Source organism: Strix aluco, chromosome 1 (assembly GCF_031877795.1).
Source record: "Strix aluco isolate bStrAlu1 chromosome 1, bStrAlu1.hap1, whole genome shotgun sequence".
In the NCBI taxonomy this organism is placed as follows: Eukaryota; Metazoa; Chordata; class Aves; order Strigiformes; family Strigidae; genus Strix; species Strix aluco.
In genome coordinates, this window is record NC_133931.1 from 152,555,200 (window position 1) to 152,577,677 (window position 22,478).

General features: G+C 36.1%; 1 protein-coding gene across 1 annotated transcript in view; it reads right to left on the reverse strand.

Moving 5' to 3' along the window:
• The window catches only part of KIF15 (kinesin family member 15), a 39,115-nt gene that overhangs the window by 7,456 nt on the left and 9,181 nt on the right, over positions 1-22,478 (reverse strand). The window contains 21 exon segments of the mRNA XM_074840758.1: positions 7-113; positions 553-717; positions 1,003-1,107; positions 2,052-2,198; positions 3,640-3,762; positions 4,611-4,715; positions 5,659-5,745; positions 6,012-6,087; positions 6,507-6,592; positions 7,574-7,724; positions 9,053-9,218; positions 9,763-9,868; positions 10,613-10,720; positions 11,626-11,823; positions 12,133-12,274; positions 14,601-14,742; positions 15,161-15,338; positions 16,434-16,643; positions 19,218-19,309; positions 21,012-21,135; positions 21,868-21,990. Of these exon segments, the coding sequence (XP_074696859.1) occupies positions 7-113; positions 553-717; positions 1,003-1,107; positions 2,052-2,198; positions 3,640-3,762; positions 4,611-4,715; positions 5,659-5,745; positions 6,012-6,087; positions 6,507-6,592; positions 7,574-7,724; positions 9,053-9,218; positions 9,763-9,868; positions 10,613-10,720; positions 11,626-11,823; positions 12,133-12,274; positions 14,601-14,742; positions 15,161-15,338; positions 16,434-16,643; positions 19,218-19,309; positions 21,012-21,135; positions 21,868-21,990 (2,741 nt within the window).

Sequence of the window (22,478 nt, forward strand, 5' to 3'; positions counted from 1 at the left end):
CTTTACCTGTTCTTGCTTAGTCTCTGAGCTTCTACGAGGCTCTGTAAATTCCTGTTGTTCTCCACCAATACCTGCATTTCCAGATGCAAGTTCTCCAAGTCATTTAATTGTTCCTAAGTGAAATTTGAAACATTTTATTTGAAGATGAAATTGCAGTTCCTGTTTTCATTTACAGCTGAATGTGTTTTTGAGTAAGAGACAAGTATTTCTCAGAAAACAAGCACAGTTCTCCAGAAAAGATCTGCATCATCCTTCCATTTACAGTTTCATTAGAAACTTGATTTAGAATAAGTCAGAACAGTTCGTCAGCAAAAACGATGTTACCATTTGATATCCATGAACACAAAACAAGACAGTCCTTGGGAAAACAAGATATATGGACATCTCAAGCAAGTTGTCACCATTTGTTACCAGCTTAGGTGAAGAGAGGACCAAGAACTGCCTTCCTGCTTTAATGGACAGACCACTAAGCAGAGCTCATGAGAAGTCTGAACTTTGTATTGTGTCTTGTTTTAACTTTACAAATTGGCTGTAGAGATTAACTCATAGTACCTTGAGCCTTAGAATTTCATCATTTTTAGCTCTTCGTTCTTCATTCAGTTCATGTACAAGGTGCTCCAGATTTATTGCAGAAGCCCTCCGATCAGCTATTTCTTGCTCATGAGTTTCCAAGAGCTTTACCAAATTCACATCAAAATTAGGGGGAGTTTTTGGACACTGGCAAGTTAAAAGAAACAAACCCCACAAGCTATTAGTAAAGAACTGTTTCCCCTATGTATTGGTTACATGTTTTAACACTTAATTGGAGACATATGTTAATAAATTCCTGGCAGACAAATCATCAATAATACATTTAAGTTACAAACAAGGTGAATGGGATTTAACCATTCCTGATACATTGTCATTTCTGGTCCCAGTCTGAAGCCTGTAAAGTTTATTTGTCCTTTTCAATGAGTTTTAACAGTCATTACTATGAAAATGTTTCTCTCACTAATGCCATACCTGGGGAAACATTACTGAAGATGAGTCCACAAAACAATCTATTTGCTTCATTTTTAGTTCATATTCATTCTTTCTCTTCTCCAGTTCTTCTGTCATTTTGTCCAACTATTAGAAACCCCAATGAGAATTAAATTAGCTCATAATACACACAAAATAAAGAAAACAGCAGCCAGATCTCTATTTTGAGCAAGCTTAAGTACACAAGTTTAGATTACCTTAAACTTCACTTTCACACCTGTTTTCTATATTTACCTAATAACTTAATTATTCAATAGTTGGATCTAACGAGCATTTTTTGAAAGCATATATACATTATCTACTGTATACTCTGTAGTTAATAGTTTTGTTCTTGTTGGTATTTAATTTTTTTCCACTTGCTAACACAATCTACCTTCCAAAGGTCTTGCTAACAGAAAAACCATTATGAACTTTCTTGGCAAGCATTACTGGTTGAAACATGATTTAATACAAAGATTTTACCAGTAGAGTTAATCAGTTTCCTCAAAGAGAATATGCTAACATGACAAAAGAACTCTTCCTTCCAAAATAACTTAGCTTATCACAGTTTTTGCCAACACAAATATATTATTTAGCACTATGACAGCTGTGACAACTAGAGCTAAAATTTAGACAAAGGCTTAACATAGCTATTTGGGCTGCAAAAGCTCCAAATCACACTCAGACCACATAATTGAGAGCTCAACAGTTACCTCCATTCCGTAATGATATTGTTTGTGGATAAGTGTTAAGCAGAGGGAAAAGTAATCCCCTAGGTTACACTTCTTATAACCTCAAGTTGCTCTTATTACAGGTACTGATTTTATTATTCTGCTTTCAAAGTAAGCATTTTCATGATCTCCAGACACCATTTCCAAAATATTTAAAAGTTATCTAGCCTTTATTCAGAAGCTTTTGAACTACTACTTTGCTTTTCACCAAGAGTACTGTGTACAAGATGCTCTAAAATTACAAGTAAAACCTTTTGCAGAAGCTACAATTAACCACAGCTCCCTCCCAAGGAGCTAATTATCAGAATTTCCTTGTTTTACCTGTTCCCTGAGTTCCTGAATTAGAGCTTCTTTCTTTGTTATGTCTTCCTGTGCACACTGAAGCAACAAATCATGTTTCTTAGAGGCCTCTGTCAGTCTTGTCAGCTGATCAGTGGTGTGATGCAAGTCTTCACACAGAAGGTCTCTCTATTTTAAGTCATTGGATGCATAAAGAAAGAAATGAAGAAATGTTAGTTAGTTCTCTAAAGCAGTTGTTTCAAGATGTTTTGTCATTGTTGCGAAGAGTGCTAACAGCTAGAAGTACCACCCTTTTCCTTCCACTTTTTCATCATGAATTGTAGCAAGCATTCATCTGTAACTTTCTTAGCATGTTTTCCACATCCATTGTCTTAGTTGCAGAAAAAAAAAGAAACAGTATAGTTACAGTTAGATACTTGTGAGAGATATTGGAAATCAACCACTGTTTTGAAGTATAGTGTACACTTAAAAAGAGATATAATTCTTTAAATAAGAAGCCAGAAAAGAACGTACAGATTTTAGTCCATGCTGAATTAGTAATTATAGCTTTTTAGTGCACTGCTATTCTGTAGATACCTCTGGATTTATTCTAGGCTCCAGATTCCCACCCTATCTGATAGGGCATCATACCTACACAAGGTGTGTTAATCTAGAAGGAGAAACAGTACTTAGTATTTTAAGTGATACCTTGGATTAGTTCTTGTCCAGTCAAGAAAGCACAAAGGAAATTAGTAAGTGATGTACAAAGTCAAAGAAGGAGAAACACTGTGATTTTATCAGGAGCCAGATATACCCAAGGATAACATTGTAGCAAGAATTGGTATTTCAGTTTTAAAAAAACCCAAAAGTGATCCATTTGGCAGGTGACTCTGTTTTGGGTTCCAAAATGTCAAATTTAGATATGATGATTAATGAAGATAGCCTGTCTATTAAACATAGTGGAAATCTATTTAAGAATGGTTTTTGAGAAGCAAACACCACTCAAAGACTTTATTGGCGCGGTATGATTGGACTAAGCATATCTAATATGACAGATGATCTTGTAGAAGTTACATGTAAGGACAAGCTAGTAGTTTTGACTGAAAGACATGTTCACAAAATAATGGTGACGGCAGTAACAGGAAAGAGTTAAAAAAGCAAGATACCATTTTAAAAAGCAAAGCTGCAGCTGAATCAACAATGCATCCTAAATCTGTTTCCAGCAGGTGGAGCTTTTAGTTAAAATTACGAGTAAAGAAAAGATGTTACTGAATATAGTAGCAGTGGGGGAAGAGATATGTTAAACATAATATATTCTTCTACCTATTTTAATTTCTCAGCTGCATCATCTAATGCTACCATTAAATTCAGCTGATGATTCCTTGGTGGCCTTAAAATTAAACCAGGCTTTTAGCATAAGTTTTTATGAAGCAGCTTATAAAATATTTATGTCAAGTAATGTGATAATTTAACTGAATTTGTCAGGTATCTCATGAAAAATTCCTTTAAGAACAGCTTAACTAGCTATAGTTTGAACTAAAAGGAGGTTAAGTTTTACACAAGTATTTTAAGCAAAACCACATCCAATTGGTCTGTTGAACAAATAATACACCAACATTAATGTTTTTACCTCAATGTTATCAGCTATTTGTTTTCTCTCTAAGGCTTCCCTCAGTTCTTCAATCTTCTTTTCCTGATCCTCTATGATTCCTTTGCTTTCTTCTTTTGCAGCCAGAACAAGATTATACTTGGACTACAGAAAATATTAAGTTACATTTTACGATATTTTAGGAAAACATTATCAAAGAAAGTTGGCAAACATAATACAAATATATATCACAAATCTTGTGATGACAACTACAAACATTTAAAATCTCAGTGTCAATGAGTAAAGTCAGAATGATATACTTGCTAAATTGTGCAAACTATGTTATTAGAAATGAGTTGTCAGAACAATGGAAAAGAATTATTAATTTAATATGTATTAGCCACCACAATATATATTAAACACTAAAACCACTATTAAAAAACAAATATCCATATGTAGAAATCTGTCTCATCAACATTTCGGACCTTTTGAACTCATAGTTCATACATACACATTATCTAAAGCATTCTGTGGGTTGCTCTATCAGTTTGTAAACTAGATGTATTTTAATAAAGAAAATGCATCTTATTTATTCAGTTATTCAAATACATAGTTTTAGTTCTTTATACTTGTTTTCAGATGTAGAACATAGTAAGATCAGCAACATAAAAATTCACTCCCTCAAAAACGAATTTACAACTCAGCTTCAATTGTTGAGGTCTTAAATTGCCAATTTCTGAGAAAATCTAAATGTGACTGTCAGCTGAGTGTAGTTTACAGGATGTGAATAGGTCCCTTTAGAGACACTGCTCTTTACCCACCATGTGGGGAGAGTTCAGTTTTCAAGACAGCCTTAGGCATAAAATGTTCAGAAGATTTCAACATGTCAAAACAAAGAAGTTTCCTTCTAAAACGCTACAGCAAGTCATGCTGTTTGAGACCCATGATAAGACATGTCATTGCCTTCCATTTCTGAAGAACTATACCATGTCCTTCAAAATGACAGAACATACATTTATATCCTCGAGCTCTCTTGTCAGCGCATCTATGGACTCAGTTTTATGATTAATTGAAGACCTCAGCTCCTGGATCTGTCTCATCAAGTCAGTTACAACTTCCTGCAACATAAAAAAAAATAATGCTGATAAAATATATATATATTTTATATATATTTTATTACTGGGCTTTCTTTGGTGTATAAATTGTCAATCCCGAATTTCAAACAATCATTTGAAAACAAGGCCTCAGTATGCACATGTAAAGGAATAACAGGAAATTTGTTGTCAGATCATTGTCTTTTGTTCTAAGCACTTATATAAAGAATTAAATAACCTGCTGTGTTCATTGGAAGAAAAGACTAGCCCTCTCATTTGGTCATAGGCTGTAAAGAGTTTCTAATAGGAGAACAGAAGTACTATAGATTAAAGTTTCATTTGTTTGTAATGGAAAAAGGCATTGACAATACCAGATTCTTCAGACCTTATACTTGTCAAATTTTTGGTTTTGGCATTGAAAAAGCAAGACTTGTCATTGCATCATGCTGGATAGTAAACGCACTGTGTGATTTCTTATGCCTGTTTTCCATACAGCATAAATGCTTGTACTTTGGAACTTAAGCTTTCAAAACACTCAAGCAGTCTTTTCCTGTAAAAGTGCTTTGATTTTATTAATAAAGATACATACGGTCACATTTTTACATCACCTTTCTTATTTTCTATTAGCCCATTACACATGGCACTGACCAGAAGGCCCTATTAATCATCAGGGCAATTATGCATTGTTTATGCATTGAATGTTTTGTCCAGTAGACAGCTTGACCTTTATTTTTTTTTTGTTTAACCATCAGTCATCTTATGTTTTCTCTGAGTGCATACCACTTTCCTACCACCCTGCAAACTCCATGCCAGTAAAAGGTAGGATTTGTTTTACCTAGATACACAGCCAGGATTGCCTAGCAGCACAGAATTACTGAGTATCATAGAAAGGCTCTGGGATTTCAACTCTACTACAGAACATAGTTACCTGCAAAACTGGGTATCGGTAACAGAAATAAGCCCAAACCTTATCTGTATCATTTGTCTTCTTCAAAGAAACAATAATCTCTTCAGCAGCAGCCAGGTCCTGTTCCAATTTTTGCAGTTTTGCTTTCTAGAAGAAATAATAATTGTGAAGGAGAGACTTAATTACTTCTGAAGTATGTCCTGTAAAGCACAAAGCCATGAAAAAAAAATGGAAGGAACCGACTTATTTTTCCAGAAAATTAAGCAGCAGCTCAACAAAACAACCTGAAACTTGAGGACTCTATGTTTATTTTGCTGGTAATCAACAGAACAGTCAGTTCATAATAAAATTGCTATTAATGCACAAGGAAATCCATGAACACACAATATAGACATTAAATTCTGCTGTTGTACCTGCTGCTCACACTGTGTTACCATTTCAGAGGATGGTTTCTCCACCTGTGCTTTTTCAAGTACTTTCAAGAGCTCTCTGGAGAAGAAAACATATTTCTAGTGAGAAATACAATCAGAACATAAGAGAGTTTTAACAAGAATCAAGTCATATAAGTTTATTCTTATTTGCACTTAATTTTTTTTAAGAGTTAACCATCACATTCTTCGTGCTATACAAAAGACTAGTAGTTTAGTTATTAGCCATACACTGCTATCAGTAGTAGAACTATCTCTGACATGAAGAACTGTACTTGCAATGAAATTACATTTGTCATGTTAATTGAATACATTAAAATGAAGTGTTGTTCTAAGTTGGTAAAATAAAAAAAGGCCATTATGTAATTATCTCCACCCAGCTCCTCTATAAACAGGATCTCCATCTCAATACAAAACCTAGCATAGGATAAAACCAGTGAAGTCAGATGAAAATAAACCCCACCACTAATTAAGACTTACTTTGAATTGTTTTCTTTGTCTTCTTGTAATTGTAATGTTAGTTTTTCATTATGTTCTTTTTCTGTTTTCAGGAGTTTCAAAAGGTTCTAGAGGATCAAAATATATGTTGTTATAACAAGTTACAATAATGTCTTAAGAATAATTTAAGCCAAAATAAAAATCTAAACAAACTCTTAAGATGACTGACACCCCCCTCCCCCAAAACCTTAAATGAAAACAAAGATCTTTAGCTCTGTCCTGGACAAATTCAATTGTAAACTCTTATTCAGATTAAGCAACCAGTTCTTCACTTGCCATTGATAATAATTTCATATAGCTATAATGTTCCTCGATATCCAAGGCTTTAAAGGGAGAAATTAGAATTTTCAACTGTAGGCTAATTTGGGTGGATTTTTCTAATTCTAACCAGCGGTTCAACATACTAGTCCATAAGGAATTTAAAATAATAATTTTCAATATGTCAGTTTTCTTTTAAACAATAAAAAGGAAAACTTATAGCAAACTTGCTGAGCAGGCACAGTGTACACTGCAGAAAAGCAGGCAAAATCATTTGCAAAAGCCCTTGAGCAACCTTAGTGCTGTTTTGTAGTCACTGCAGTCTGACAGGCTTTCAAGGGCAGCATCAACTAAATTGCAGGACAGTGATCCACCACAAAAAGCCATAGATCATTTTAACAAGATCGCATCCACTATGAACATTTTTAAGAAATTGCTTTGTAACGATAGAATAAGTAAGGTAGTCTTAGCTAGCACTGAGAAAGATCACCAGCATTTCGATGCCAGGATTCTTTTCCAAATCAGTTTCTTATACCTTTACTAATTAACCCATCTCCCTCAACATTTCCAGAGCAATTTCTTCAGCTAAAAAACCTACTACTTCATCATGCTATTGCATATTTCTGGTAGCCTAAGTTTTAAAAAAGGTCCTGGGTACATCTTCCAAATGAAATCACCAGGAAACCTATTATTACTGTGGAATCTATTATCAGCAATACAATAAGAGGAATTAAACAATCTGGCTACATGACTAACTATATGAAGTCCTTTAAAATCCTTGACTGTCTTACACAAAGCTCAGTTTTCATGGCTTCTGCTTCTTGTTTTCTGTCCTCAAGTTGTTGCTTCAGTTGATCTGTCTCAAACTTCGCTACTTCTTGCAAATTGTCATAGTCATCCTGCAGGCTTGCTTTTTCTTCAAGAATCTTTTCGTGTTCTAACCTTTATAAAGAAAGCAATCAAACCCACCCACAATATTAAGATAAGGGTTCGTTTCATTCTAAGATACAATTGATTATTTTTATATTCTTCAGATAATATACAGAGTAGTTATTTTAGAAAGAAGTGACTGACATAAGTGGTAACCTTTTTTAAACTCAGAAACCCCAAATTTATGAAGGGCACAGGAAATTTAAGTGGCATTGGCAGAGAAGGCAAAGTACTCTTTCTGATCCCTAGAAAAAATTTCCTTCATACAAAATTCTATAGAAATTTCAGTCATTGTGTCTTGATAATAGTGTTCATCCATTTTTCTTTTTAATTTTTTTTTTTTTAGCCAGTTGACGCACAAAAGACTGATTGGACGACCCTCAGTACCTACATCTGCTCAGATTGATATCTAGGTTATTTACCCATATAAAATCTTCATATATTCTGGGCAAGTCTGGGTTATTTCCCTCTAAATTTTTGCCATGAAAACGTATTTCATTCGATCTTTCAAAGTGAAAAGCAAAGAGGGGTAAAAAGAGCTGCTAGAAAAGTGTTATGAATCATGTTGTTAACGGAGAGCCTATAGAAAGAACACCCTCCAAACAGTCAGTACTTCCGCTAACACAGAAGGCATCAACATTTAGTTTCAAATGCAGGTTCTCAGTCTCACAATGCATCACTCAAAAAATGACTTCAGTTAAGACATGACCCACTAAGCTTTCCAGGAAAAAAAAATACCTCACAAAACTAAAACCCAGCAAGACAAAAACAAACAACAAACCCCAACATAACTAAGTCACACTAATGATTAAAAGCCTCACTGATTTTCATCTGCCAATAATAATGGCAATTATTGCATACAATGTAGTGAGCTTTTCGGGCTTCAATAGCCAAGCTTCAGTTTACTTTTATGCTTTCTTTCTGCTTGTATTTTTAGAGCAGTATGATTATGTCATCTGCTTTGTGTGACCAGACTAAGAAATAAAATGTTTATTTTTAGGACTAAATGGGAAAAAAAAACCCAAACTATGCCTCTTCAGCTACTTAAATTTTGGAGATCAGTAAGTTTATAGTTCTATCCTACTTAATGGGAAAATGCTGCAGCAAACCAAAATTAAGGAAGCCTTTTATTTTCTTTCTGCTAATTTCACCATGTTCCCCCTCATGGCTCTGAAGTAGGCATGGAAAGAATTGAGCAAAAAAAATAAACAAAGGACATAGGAACAAAATAATAACTTTAAATAAGAGATGTAAAGTGCAAGTTTACACACAGAAAAGAACTAAATCATTGGATGCATCCAGGAAGCAGGTTAAGGTATTTTACCAAACTGCCAACATACCTGATGCTGTCCAGCTGGAACTGCACATCCATATGTCTACCAGAAAGCTGACTCATTTCTTTCTCTTGCTTTTCCCTAAAGGCACTATAGTCCAGTTTTACAGCAGAGAGCTCCTTGTCTGCAGACTGCAGGACAATGCGCAAGTCATAGACTTCACTTTTTAATACTGTCAAAAACCAAACAAATATTTTACATGTTATTTGGAAAACTGTGCTAGATACAGGACATGTAACACTACAGAATGGCCTGTGAAAGTCTCACAAAACTTTACACATTTTCAGTGGAATGAGCCTTGAAGGTCACACGCAAAAAAGATTTGTAAATGGAAAAGGTCAATGAAACATCGACTTTAAGAACTGAAGAGTACAGGCAGAATCAAAACCATTCCAGACAATATCACTTCATTTCCAAATAATGGAGGATTTTCCCTTTTTTTTTGTTAATATTTTCTTTTTAAAATACTATATCCTGTACTCTCTCCAAATTCAGGCTGAACAGAGCACAATTTTGAATATTGTATACTGTGCAAGACTGGGCAGAGAAAAGCTATTCTGCAAGTATTAGAGATTTTTTTTCTTTTCAAAAAAAGATTAAAAAAATCAAACCAGTGTGACTAACAACCCAAATAGTTACTCAGCATGTGCTATTGTTGATTCAAAACATTAAGACACCTCAAAACCTCATATGAAATATCAGTGTCACAGACTTACTGTCAGTCTTGCTTTGACTATCTTGAAATTGCTTTTCAAGCGATTTTATCTGTCCAAGGAGATCCTGGCGTTCTTTACTCCAGTCATTCCTTTCGGATGAAAGAAGCTTGAGAAGAAAAGTAAAAATTTTAAATGGAAGGAAATGTAGGAGTGACTAAATCACAGAGCTGTAACAGTAATTTAATAATATATTAGAGCATTTAGTCAGCTAATTATAAATACAAGATGCATTTTTCTTTAAATTCAATGCTGGGTGAATCTGAAATCCATAGAAAAAAAAATTTGATATCACTGAAGATATTGCTTATCTAAAAAGTTCATTTGAAAGCAACCCAAGGCTTAGGAGCTGAGATCTACTTCAGAATTATCAGAAATGAGACTGATCTATGAAGAACACAGGCCTTATTTCCTTTTCTATGTTAAATCAAAACTAGCACTTAAGGAAGACTTCTAAATATTTTACTATTTTACAGAGTAAGGATGTTTCAGGTCAGTTCCAACTGAGGCAAGTAGTATTTTCAGCATTCCAAAGTGTACAATTTCTCTATTGCTGTTTTCCAGATATCATGAAGTTGGCCAGAACAGACATCTTGAGTGCCTATTTGCTTATATTTAAGATCAAGCAGGCTCAGAATCACATTTAAAACCAAAAAACCAAACCTGCAGAGTTAAACGAAGTCCTTGTCTTCCTGCACAGCCCTGAGCTATGATGCTATGTAAATTTTTCAAAATTCAAAATGCAAGTAACACCGCAGACCTCACTAGACAACACAGTAATATGAGCGTGGTAGATACCACTTTGTCACATACACACACTCACATATAGCCCTGTATTATATTGTTCTCTCACCTCCTGTATTTGCGTAGAATGATGCTCCAGTTTACTAATATGCTGCTGGAGTTTTATATTCTTGCTTTCCTCTTCATCCAGCTTTGTCTGCATTGAGCTCAGTTGCTCCTGTGACAAAACAGACACTCAAAATTAGAGCACCCATCTTTGAGTTACTCACATGCCATATGGCAGTCTGTGCATATTAAATATAAAAATGTCAACTACTTTCTTTTTTTATGACCTGAACCAACAGAAAACAGAACATTCAAAAAATAAACTGGTGTCTTAAGTAGCCAGTTTCTCCTATTGCTAATTAAACTGACAGAACACAAGAAAATCCGTCGGGGAATACAAGGACTGAACCCAATAAACAGTTTTCAGACATGATTACCTTGAAGAAATAAGGCTTTAAAAAGAAGTTATTCAAAATATACACTAGCTAAATTCCTTACAGGATCTCTGCACTATGTTAAGCATTAAAGAGGGGTTTTGGCTGTTTTGCTAGGGTTTTACAGGCACTGAAGTTAGTTCCAACTTCTATAGTGTAGTTCAGATAACCTCATAGCACTCTTCTATGTGACAAAAGACCTTCCCTGACCTTTAGGAAAGACACAAAACAATTAAGGTAAATAGTGGACAAGAATTGTCCACTATTGGCAGGTTGCGTCAAATAATGCAGTATTATATATTACTCTTGGGTACTGTTCCAAATATAGCTGTCACTAGGGACTGATAAAGAAGTTTCCTCAGAGACAAGTTATCAGGTTAATACAGTAAAAGTTTAAATGCCCTGTGTATCTTAAACTACTTCTGATATTCAGCTCTCAAATCCCTTTCAGTATTTTCATTGTGAATCCTCTTAAATACAATGTATAATTAGAGAACTGTTTAGTGACGCCTTAAGTATTCATCAAGTGCTTCAGCTTTCCATGCAAATTAAAATATATTTGGTGAGGGGGAAGTATTTCATGCCAAAACCTGTTTTACAATAAAGTTACACATACACTTCAGTTTTTATTCAGAACATTCACCTGTGTCACTTTGAGCTCCTCAGCAATGGCCTCACATGCTTGTTCATTCATCTCTGGGGGAATTGGCTCCTTCAAAATATCATCCATCATCTCTTCAGAACACTGAAAATCTTCAGAATGATAATCTAAGATTTCTGGGCTTATTCGCGGCACTAGGCGAGATCTTAGCTGGTAAGCTTTTGTTGGAGTGGTTATGTTCTGTTATAAAATAAAGGCTGCTTTGTAATCTTTAACTGTAAAATGGAATTAAGACTTTGTCTGGTATTGTATTCCATAGATCTAAGCAGAATAATGAAATAAAATGTTCACTACACTTTTTCAGATTTGTCATCTGATTATAGTAGCAGTCATTCAGTATTTCAGAACAAAAAAGCATCGTATCTGGTTTATCACATATGGATTACATGCCAGAACACGAGTTAGGTTAAGGGATCATACAAATGAAAGTCTCTTCTCACATAACTCAGGAGTAAGTATGTGTGGTTTTAAATAAACTTATTCTCATACCTTAAGAGTTTCTCTATGTAACTTATGTAACTGAGAGACTTCTCGGCGCTTGTGTGCTTTGGTTGCCTCCAGAATGTTTTCAAGATGTTTGTTTGCTTTCCGAAGGGACTGAAGCTCTGATTCCAGTTCCATATGCTTTTTCCTGTTTAGGAAGAATTTTACTACTGTCAAAACTACTCCATCAGTATGCCCTCCCATCAGAAAGAATAAGCTGCAGTATTGCCAGTGAGCAAACTGAAGCTGAACTCTTGCCCAAACACTGAAATACATTATTTTGAGAAGAAAGCCACCACTGCTGTATTAAAAAGCAAAAAAAAAAAAAAAAAATTAAAATTAAAAAGCTAAGAAGCTTATTTGTGCTTGCATAATGAAGCAAGCAGATGGATAACTAAACGTGTTGGAAAAAATCCATTACATGGTAAGAAATAAGCTGAGAGTTCTGCAATTCCTTTTATGAGAAAGTGATATCACCCATACCAATACAGTTCTAAGCTTATAAATGTTATCCAGTTATATGAGAAGTCTGAACTGGTGCTTGCCAGGATTAAAGAAAATCCTTTAAAGATTTTTTTTTTTTTTGGAAGTGCTGTTCTGTTAAGATTATTTTGCCCCTGAGAGTACTTTAACTGAAATACAGAAGTTGAGCAGAAATTTAGGAATAATTTTCATTAGGTATTTTGCAGAGCTACACGCTGTCACTGTGATAGTTGGCCTTACTGACATAATTGTAGGGTCAATGTCTTACAGACAAAAGCAAATATACTATTTCATCTTTTGGCAGTTTAATGCTATCACCTTCCCTCATGTTTTCAAGCATCTGCAACAAAACCTATGAAACAGTAGAACTTTAGTTCTGACTGCTATTGAACAACAGAAAAGTTAGCATACATTGATTTTGTGAAATTGTTAAATTTTACTCTGCTTATTCAGTTACAGGACATAGTTACACTTGCATGTAAAATTAAGCATCCAGTTACTCTGAAACTGGAAACAAGTTTAAAATTTAGTGAAAATCCAGAGGGCAATCCAGAGGCTCAAAAGCACACTTCTGTTTGACTGCACTCCACTAAATGTCAGTAATTGATAATAGAAATTCATACGTGCTATCAAGAAAGCAAGACATGCACAAAACATGGAATATGTAAAACAGGAATACATTGGCTGGGCAGGAAAATAAAGTAATTAATATATGAAGATATAAATAAACCCTGTAACTAACAATACAGGACAATAGATGGATTGCTGAATTGATAAATTCAGTAGATTGTAACATTATGATTTATAAAGTTCATAGGATTTACTACACAGAAATCTAAGAAAACAGATTTGTACAGTTGCCTGAATGACTGGAAAGGACATTACAAAGCTACTTTGCAAAGAAAAAAGTGAGGAGGCAGAAACTATCTTGGGCCCAAATGCTTCTAGAATTACACTCCAGATTCACTGAAATCAACAAAAAGCAATAATGTACAATAAAAAGCAGCAAAGTACAAGCTAAAAATGAATATAATTTTAAAAAATCAGGTCCCTTTTGCCATTCAGGTTTACATTACGTTTGATGAAAATGCAATTATTTTTCTTGTATCTCCAGTAACAGGACCTGGATTTTTCAGAAATGGGGTTGATCAAGTTAAGCCATGTATTATTTGCTTGCATGTGAATATATACACACTGAAGGTATTACTCGGGCCTTTCACATTATCTTGTGCTGCTCTCAAGAAGAACAATGACAATAAATTCTTTATTACCTTGGTAAGGACAAAGTAGACCCCCATCTTCTGTTTAGATGCCAAAGCAAATGGACAAGAATGAACTATTGACAAAATGTCTTTGCTCTAATTTGCATTAAATCTCTATTCCTATAACAAGTCTCAAGATAGAGGTATTATTACCTTCTTAAAAATCTTTGGAGACAAAAAATTAACCAACAGGTTAGCCAAAATTTTCTGGGGTGCTTGAATTCTACATTTATGGTGACTCAAACTCACAATCTTAAGGAGGTTATATTAAAAACTACTGTTGTACCAAAACAAAAATAACCCCCAAAATACCCCCCTCAAATTGCATCCACTCCTAGTTCCTGTCACTGCTTCCATCTGTAATATTTCAGTTACTGAAAAATACTTGCTCAACATAGAAACTAAGCCAAACTCTCCCCGTCCTGTTAAGCAGAATATGGGCATCTCCTGCATGTTGTGAAGCACTGTTTTGTGTCTTAGCACAAAGAACAGCTTTTGGAAAGACAAAGAAATCTGCAGCAGTGCAGACATGCCTTGCATCACGGTTGTTCCTAGTCTGGGAGTAACAGAGTTCAACAGGAATGTATTCTGTGTGCGTGCCATTTTCTTAACCTGGTCCTCTTACATGGAAAGAACATACTTAGACTTTATGTTCAGGATCTGAGACTAACTTTTAGAAATCAATAATTAAAGACATTTAAAAGACATTTTTATACTGTTTTGTCTCACTTGGTTAGCTCTTCAAATTCTTCATATTCCTGTTTTGAACTTGCCAGTTCGCTTTGAGTCTGTAGCAGGCGTGCTTTCAGCCTTTCAACAGATGCCAGTGAGTTGCCTTCCATGGATATGGTGGTGGAATATAAATGATGACCTAAAGAACAAACATATATCCTCTGAAATCACAAAGTAGCTCAAATATCTTAAGTTTTGCTAAACTGAAAGCATTTGTAGGCTTTTGAACAGCATAGCAGCAATTAAGATTGAAGAAAATGAGTATTAGCAACAACCCACATGAAAACCAGTAGACCAATGTTACTGCAGTCTTCATGACCACTAAGGACAACAAGATGAGATTATGGATAATGCTCACAAGATACCCAAGAATTCAAATTCTCTATTGCTGTATTTGCTTGAAGGCCAACATGAATAAAATGAAGTAAACCTGGTTTATCAGCCTTGCCTTTGAAGAAGGCAAAAATCATCAAGACAGACAACATGTTCAACATTATGCTGCACGCAACAGAAATACAGTAAGCTTATTTAGCTGAAAAACATTAGAATATTTTTACCTCCAGTATTTTTCTCAGTGGCTGAAGCTTCCAAAAAAGCTTTTTCTAGTTCTGTGATGGTCTGAGCATCAATCTCTTGAGCCTTTTTAACTGACTGTAAAGAACGAAGTTTTTTATTCTCCTCTCTGAGGTTATGGTTCTCCATGGCATACTTTGCAATTCGTGGGTGTTGTTCCATCTGTGATAAGCAGTATTTTAGTCAACAGTTTTTATTTTCCAGACAATGCTATACATATCTAGCTGTTGCTCTACTACCTTCAGGAAGCATTAAATTATAATGGAAGAAAGAAAAAAGCTATTCCCTACAGTGGTTAAAACTGCCCCAATTTTTTTTTGGTTAGTTTTCTTACTCCCTTGGAATCTGCTCTCAAAAAAGACAGTGGGCTTACATTTTATGTGCTTACTTTTACTTGTAATAAAGCAGTAGAAGCTTTTCTTGCTGCTCTTGACACCCCTTTTCAGTTTCAACTTTGAGCTTTGACTTTCTTAACACTGACCCTGCATGCCATAGTAATGTTTCTATAATCCTTTAATAACTGTCCTGACTTCTGTACTTTGCCCCCCTTCACTCTGGAGCTCAGTTATGAGCTACAAATTCAAGCTGGTCTTCTAATACATGTGCTCATTTTTCCTACTTGTGCTCACAGGAAATAGTTTTTAAAGAACCTGCCTTCTCTCTTGAGCTTCTTTGTTCTTCAAAACTGCCTCACAAACGATACACCTACCAGATTCCTGAATAACTCGAAGCTGCCTCTCCTGAAGCCTCAGGTATGTACTTTGCTACTTGCCTTCCTCAAACAGCTCCAGGACTGCATCACCCCTGATGGGCCCATCTAGCATCTGTGTTACTATTCTTCAGCAACCTGCTGTATTACTTGCATCCTGCTGTCTTTTGCTTTCAGCAGGTGTCATGGAGGTTAAAGTCTCCATTAAGAATGAGGATTTGTTATTTGGAGACTTCCTTGAGTTGCTTAAAGGCGAATTAGTCCTCCACCTAACCCAGACCAGGTGGCCTGTAGCAAGCTCCCACCATGACATCACCCTTACTAGCCTCTCCTCTTATGCAAACTCACAAGCTCTAAACCCACCCATTGTCCCTTCCACAGGGAAACTCCATGCATTTGAGGTGCTTCTATAAAAGAACACACCACACATCCTCTTCTTTCCTGCCTGTCTTATCTAAAAAGCCCGTATCCACCCATCACAGAACTCCAACACATGAGCTATTCTCACAAAAGAAAATTGTTCTAAGGAAGAAAAACCAAAGACTTACCTGTTCTCTGAGTGTCTGCAATTCCTTCCTCAATTCACTGAGGAGATCATCTTGCTCTTTTGGCAACAAACTTCCACCACCTTCTTTATGTAATCTCTCCAAGCGAACAATATGGTCTTCACGGAATTTAACTATCATTTTATTGGACTGAATAAATTTCTCCTTCTTGGCACACAGATCTTCTAGTTGAGCAATTTTTTCTAATAAATTCTTAGGAAGTACATATACACATTGATGAAAATGATGGTTACACTAGATGCATTTTTAAGGTGCACATACCACATACATATGCACGTATAGATAAATCATGCAAAACTCAGTTAACAGTAATTTTGTGAATACACAGACTATCATTTGCAGCAGGTTTGTAGAAAGCAACAGCTCATACCAAGAACCCAAATTACACACTAGATTGCAGAAACTTTACTTAAACTCCAGTATGATCTGGTAGACTAAGCATTCAGTTAACCACATCAGATGCACCCTTAGATTACCTGTTGCAGTTCATTTTCTTAAAATAATTAATTTTGGCTAGTTCAGTACTGCGGCCATGACATGAGCCAAAGCACAATAAAGTGGGAATGACTGGGAGATTTGCTTCAAAAAACACACTGTTGATCCAAACACTCAAAGATGTACTCAAAATTAAGTAGACCAGAAGTTTGTTGTTCTACTCAATTTTTTAATTAAAAAAAATCACAAGAATCTACTCCCTAAAACTAAACATACTATGAAATCTATCCTATGGCTTGTCTGAATTTGAAAGATAGAATAGAATCATAGAATCTGTTAGGTTGGAAAAGACCTTTAAGATCAAGTCCAACCATTAACCTAACCCTGCCACTAAACTATGTCCCTCAGCGCCACGTCTACACATCTTTTAAATACCTCCAGGGATGGTGACTCAACCACTTACCTGGGCAGCCTGTTCCAATGCTTGACAACCCTTTCTGTCAAGAAATTTTTCCTAATATCCCATCTAAATCTCCCCTGGTGCAACTTGAGGCCATTTCCTCTTGTCCTATCGCTTGTTACACAGGAGAAGAGACTGACACCCACCTCCGTGCAGCCGCCTTTCTGATAGTTGTAGAGAGCGATAAGGTCTCCCCTGAGTCTCCTTCTCACCAGGCTAAACACCCCCAGTTCCCTCAGCTGCTCCTCATAAGACATGTGTTTTAGACCCTTCACCAGTTTTGTTGCCCTTCTTTGGACACACTCCAGCACCTCTTTCTTGTAGCGAGGGGCCCAAAACTGAACACAGTAATCAAGGTGCGGCCTCACCAGTGCTGAATGCAGGGGGACAATCACTGCCCCAGTCCTGCTGGCCACACTATTTCTGATACAAGCCAGGATGCTATTGCTGCCTTGGCCACCTGGGCACACTGCTGGCTCATATTCATCCGGCTGCCGATCAACACCCCCAGGTCCTTTTCTGCCGGGCAGCTTTCCAGCCACTCTGCCCCAAGCCTGGGGCATTTGGCCTTATTGAAACTCCTACAGTTGGCCTCAGCCCATCGCTCCAGCCTGTCCAGATCTCTCTGCAGAGCCTTCCTACCCTCGAGCAGATCAACACTCCCACCCAACTGGGTGTCGTCTGCAAACTTACTGAGGGTGCACTCGATCCCCTCGTCTAGGTCATCAATAAAGATGTTAAACAGGAGTGGCCCCAAAACCAAGCCCTGAGGGACACCACTCGTGACCAGCACTAACTGGATTTAACTCCATTCACCACAACTCTTTGGGCTCTGCCATCCAGCCAGTTTTTTACCCAGCAAAGACTGCACCTTTCCAAGCCACGAGCAGCCAGTTTCGCCAGGACAATGCTGTGGAAATGGTGTCAAAGGCCCTACTAAAGTCCAGGTAGGCAACATCCACAGCCTTTCCCTCATCCAATAAGTGGGTCACCTTGTCACAGAAGATTAGGTTTGTCAAGCAGGACCTGCCTTTCACAAACCCATACTGACTGGGCCTGATTGTCTGGTTGTACAATATATGCCATGTAATGGCACTCAAGATGATCTGCTCCATGACCTTCCCTGGCACAGAGGTCAGACTGACAGGCCTGCAGTTCCCTGGATCCTCCTTCAGGCCCTTCTTGTAGATGGGCATCACATTTGCCAACCTCCAGCCAACTGGGACCTCCCTGGTTAGCCAGAACAGCTGGTAAATGATTGAAAGTGGCTTGATGCCACTTTCTGCCAGCTCCCTCAGTACCCTTGGGTGTGTCTCAGTAGTGTAGCAGGTCGCTAACCCTTTCCCCTTGGAATATGGCGGCTTCATTCTGCTCCCCATCTCTGTCTTCCTGCTCAGGGGGCTGGGTACTCTGAGAACAGCTGATCTTACTATTGAAGACTGAGGCAAAGGCGGCATTAAGCACCTCAGCCTTTTCTTCAACCTTTGTCACTATGTTTCCTCCTGCATCCAAGAAGGAGGAAACATCTCATAATGGAGATTCTCCTTAGCCCTCCTTTTGTTGCTAATGTATTTATAGAAACATTCTTTATTGTCTTTTACAGCAGTAGCCAGATTAAGTTCTATTTGGGTTTTGGCCCTTCTAGTTTTCTTCCTGCATAACCTCATGACATCCTTGTAGTCCTCCTACAGACTTTATCTTAAATGTCATTTGTCATTTGACAAGTTTCCTTGTTACCAAACCCTATTATCTTTGGGCAGAGTATTTTTATTCAAAAACAAAAAAAATAATGATGAGAGTCAATTTCAATATGCTCACTAGTCTGTCAGAGAGTACACAGAACACACTTTGAAATATTAGTGCTTTCTTACCTTCTTTTCACCTTCTGATTTCTCCCAGAACAACATTGCTTCAATAAAGTTGTTCATGTAATTTATGTTGTCCTTCCCTTTTTCAACAGCACCTGTAGGGTAAGTCAAAGAAGTAAATGCCATATTTATTAAAATGCTAGTTAACCAGGTTTTCCTACGTAACATGACAGTTGTGTAAAGAAAATTTAAATACATTCTTCTAACAGTAAAAATCTTCTACAAAGATCATGTGCCATACCCAGAGCAAAGAAGTTTAGACAGTAATTCCTAGTCACCTGCAAGTGCTGATAAAGAGTCCGTATAAATAATTCTATAATTAACAAAGTTGTTCAAGCATTAAACAGCTTTATGATGAACTTTTAGTAAAATAAAAGAACCAGTCTGTTCAGCTGAGTATATCTATAAAATGCAAAACCCCTCTGAAATTAATTTGATAACACTAAGCCATTGTTTGCATTATTACTACAGTTTGTACATTTTAAAAGTGGACTCGTTTATGAAAAGAAAATTCAGTAAAATAAGCATGAATTAAGTGGACAATTAGTGATTTAATCTTGAAGGAAAGTGTCCACACAAGGGATTAAAAGGGCTTAACTAATCCACTTCAGAAATTAATTCAAAATAGCTTTCCTGAATATCCTCACACAGACAAGACTGCTTATTTATAGAATGCTAATCACCACAGTATCTAGGTGCATAACTACCACACTATTGTAATTTAATATATTAAAAAGTTAATCCTGTTTTTAAAGTAGCTAGCAAGATTTCGTATTTGTGTGATCGAATATTACAAACATAATTTAACTGCATAGACTAAACACAGCTCTAATATATCGGGTTCTGCATAAAACCTCTTTTCAGTGTTGAAGCATCATCACTTGCTTTCCCTCAGAACTCTATCACAGGTCTAAATATTTTTGAGCCCTTTGTCAATATTTGTGTATTCATGGACAGTAATTCAGTGTCCCACATAATCACTGACTTGTTTTTACTGGTTAAATGTGTATACTAATAGAGAAGTACTTCTTCCTTCGGAAAACTCAACCACAGCTGCTTTATATTATACAAGTCTTTCTAACTTTCATAGTAACTTCTATTGCTGTATCTTCTATTTCTTAGCAAGGTCAGGAAATAGTTAAACACAGTAAGAGCTACAAGACCAAGTTTACTACCTTGTAAACAAACATTATAAGTTAGTGTATTTCAGTGAGAAGTATACATAGTATAAAGCTATGATGAGATCGATATTGCATGTATAATAGTCTAGGGAAAAGCTGCTGGAATTGAAAAATTACATAACCCCTTTACCATCTCACATTGAAACTGATCTTTTATTGAAAGGGTAAACATCCTTCTTAGGGTTTTCCTGAAGGGACAAAAAGGGAAGAGGGGAAAAAGATCCAGTCCTGTGCTTCAAAAGAATGAAGCATTATCAACACCTTGGTGCCCTTCCTCTGACCTAAATGTACAAGCAATCACATGTAAACTTTTGGTTACTTAAAGGATTATGCAGCATACCTCTTACAAACTGGAAGAGTATTCTATGTATTATATAATAAAACCATAGCCCAGTACACAAACTTAAGAGAGGAAGAAAATAAAATCACATTAACCATTTCTGCAAAATACTAGATACAAATACAGGCCATGGGATCAATAAGACAAATACAACCTCTGTAGATCACTTCCTACAAAAAACATTAAATGTTCAGCAACTCAATGAATTACATAAGGCTCCAACACTCTGGGATGCAAAAGTAGCAAGTTCTCTCTCCCCTCACCCTCAGCTCTTACCTTGTGATACAGAAATATCATGCACAGACATCACAGAATTAAGTTTAGCAAGCTGCTCTTTCAACTTCTTGACCTCAGCTTGCAACTGGCTCACATTTCCTTGTGTGTCTTCATTTACCACAGCCTTTCATAAATATGTTAAGAGAAAAATAGGAAAACGTACAAATAAAAATCTTACATTTAATAGGATAAGAGAAAACTCAGACTGCAAAGCAGCAAAACTACTGAGAAGTCTTTCCATCTTAGGAAAGGAAGAACTCATGGGAAAAGCAATGTTCCATTTACTGAGAAGCCAGTTGCACTTTAGCTAAAAATATTGGTGAAAAGAAGGTAATGTTTTCTGCAGAATTTTGTCTGGAGTTTTTTGACCAACAAAGCAGCATACATTGAAGACAGCAGCTTCCAAGCTGCCAACATACTTTCAAGCTGCCAACATACTATCAAAACCCACTCATGAGAAATTGTATTTTGGGTATTAGCATATATAAAAGCCAAATGCACTGAAATACCATTGAATCTACATTTTTTTATGACTATTCTAAATTTTTAGTACAGATTTACTTTTTACTTTCTCTAAGGAAGTGCTCTGAGAACAAGCAATGAATACACTATTATCAGCCATTACCTAGTCCCCAGCTGTTGTACTCTTCATAATCAAAAGCAAACAAGTCCTTTTCAAAAATCATTTGTCATAAAAAACATTTAGGAAAGCAAATTTAGTATTTTAAAATAAGTTATATTAATGTAAATTAGCGAAAGCACAGGAGTATTTCAACAAAGCTATCCTGTTTGCAGATGGTAGTTTAAGTGACAAGAAATAGTTTGTTGCAACAAAGACACTGAGTAACTCTCTTACCTTGTTTTTTATCAACTTTGCTCGCTGAGCAAAATTAAGAGTGGACAGTGTTTCACCAAAACACCTGGATCCTGGATGAACATTTGCAATTATACATGTTTTTGCATTACCACCAAGGGAATCCTATTTAAAAACATGGAAGTTAGCCTTATTTGCATGGTTTTGGAGACAGCAGTAAGCCATCACCTAACAGCTACCATGTATCATTTTGAACAAATTGCAGCAGGAGGGATTTTATCTAACAAATCCCCATGCTAGCTAAATTTCTGAAATTTTATTTCAAATGTGGGTATAAAGGATATGACTGTAAATAAAGACTTTATTTGGGTTTTCAAACCCTAACTCTATATTACTCATCAACAATTATTTTTTTTTTAAACACCTGAACAGCAGGGGGAGGGAAAAAAAAAATAGAAAAAAATCAGGGAATAAAGTAGATATTTCACTTTAATCTTGGTAATTAGCAGATTGGTATTCGGACTATCTTGGACACCATCTAGCCTGTTGATTGTTCCAATCTATCTTCTGGTGGCTATTGCCAAAGAAACAAAAAAAAAAAAAAAAAAAAAAAAATCACAAACGAACAGATCCTTGACCAAGGATATAAAAAA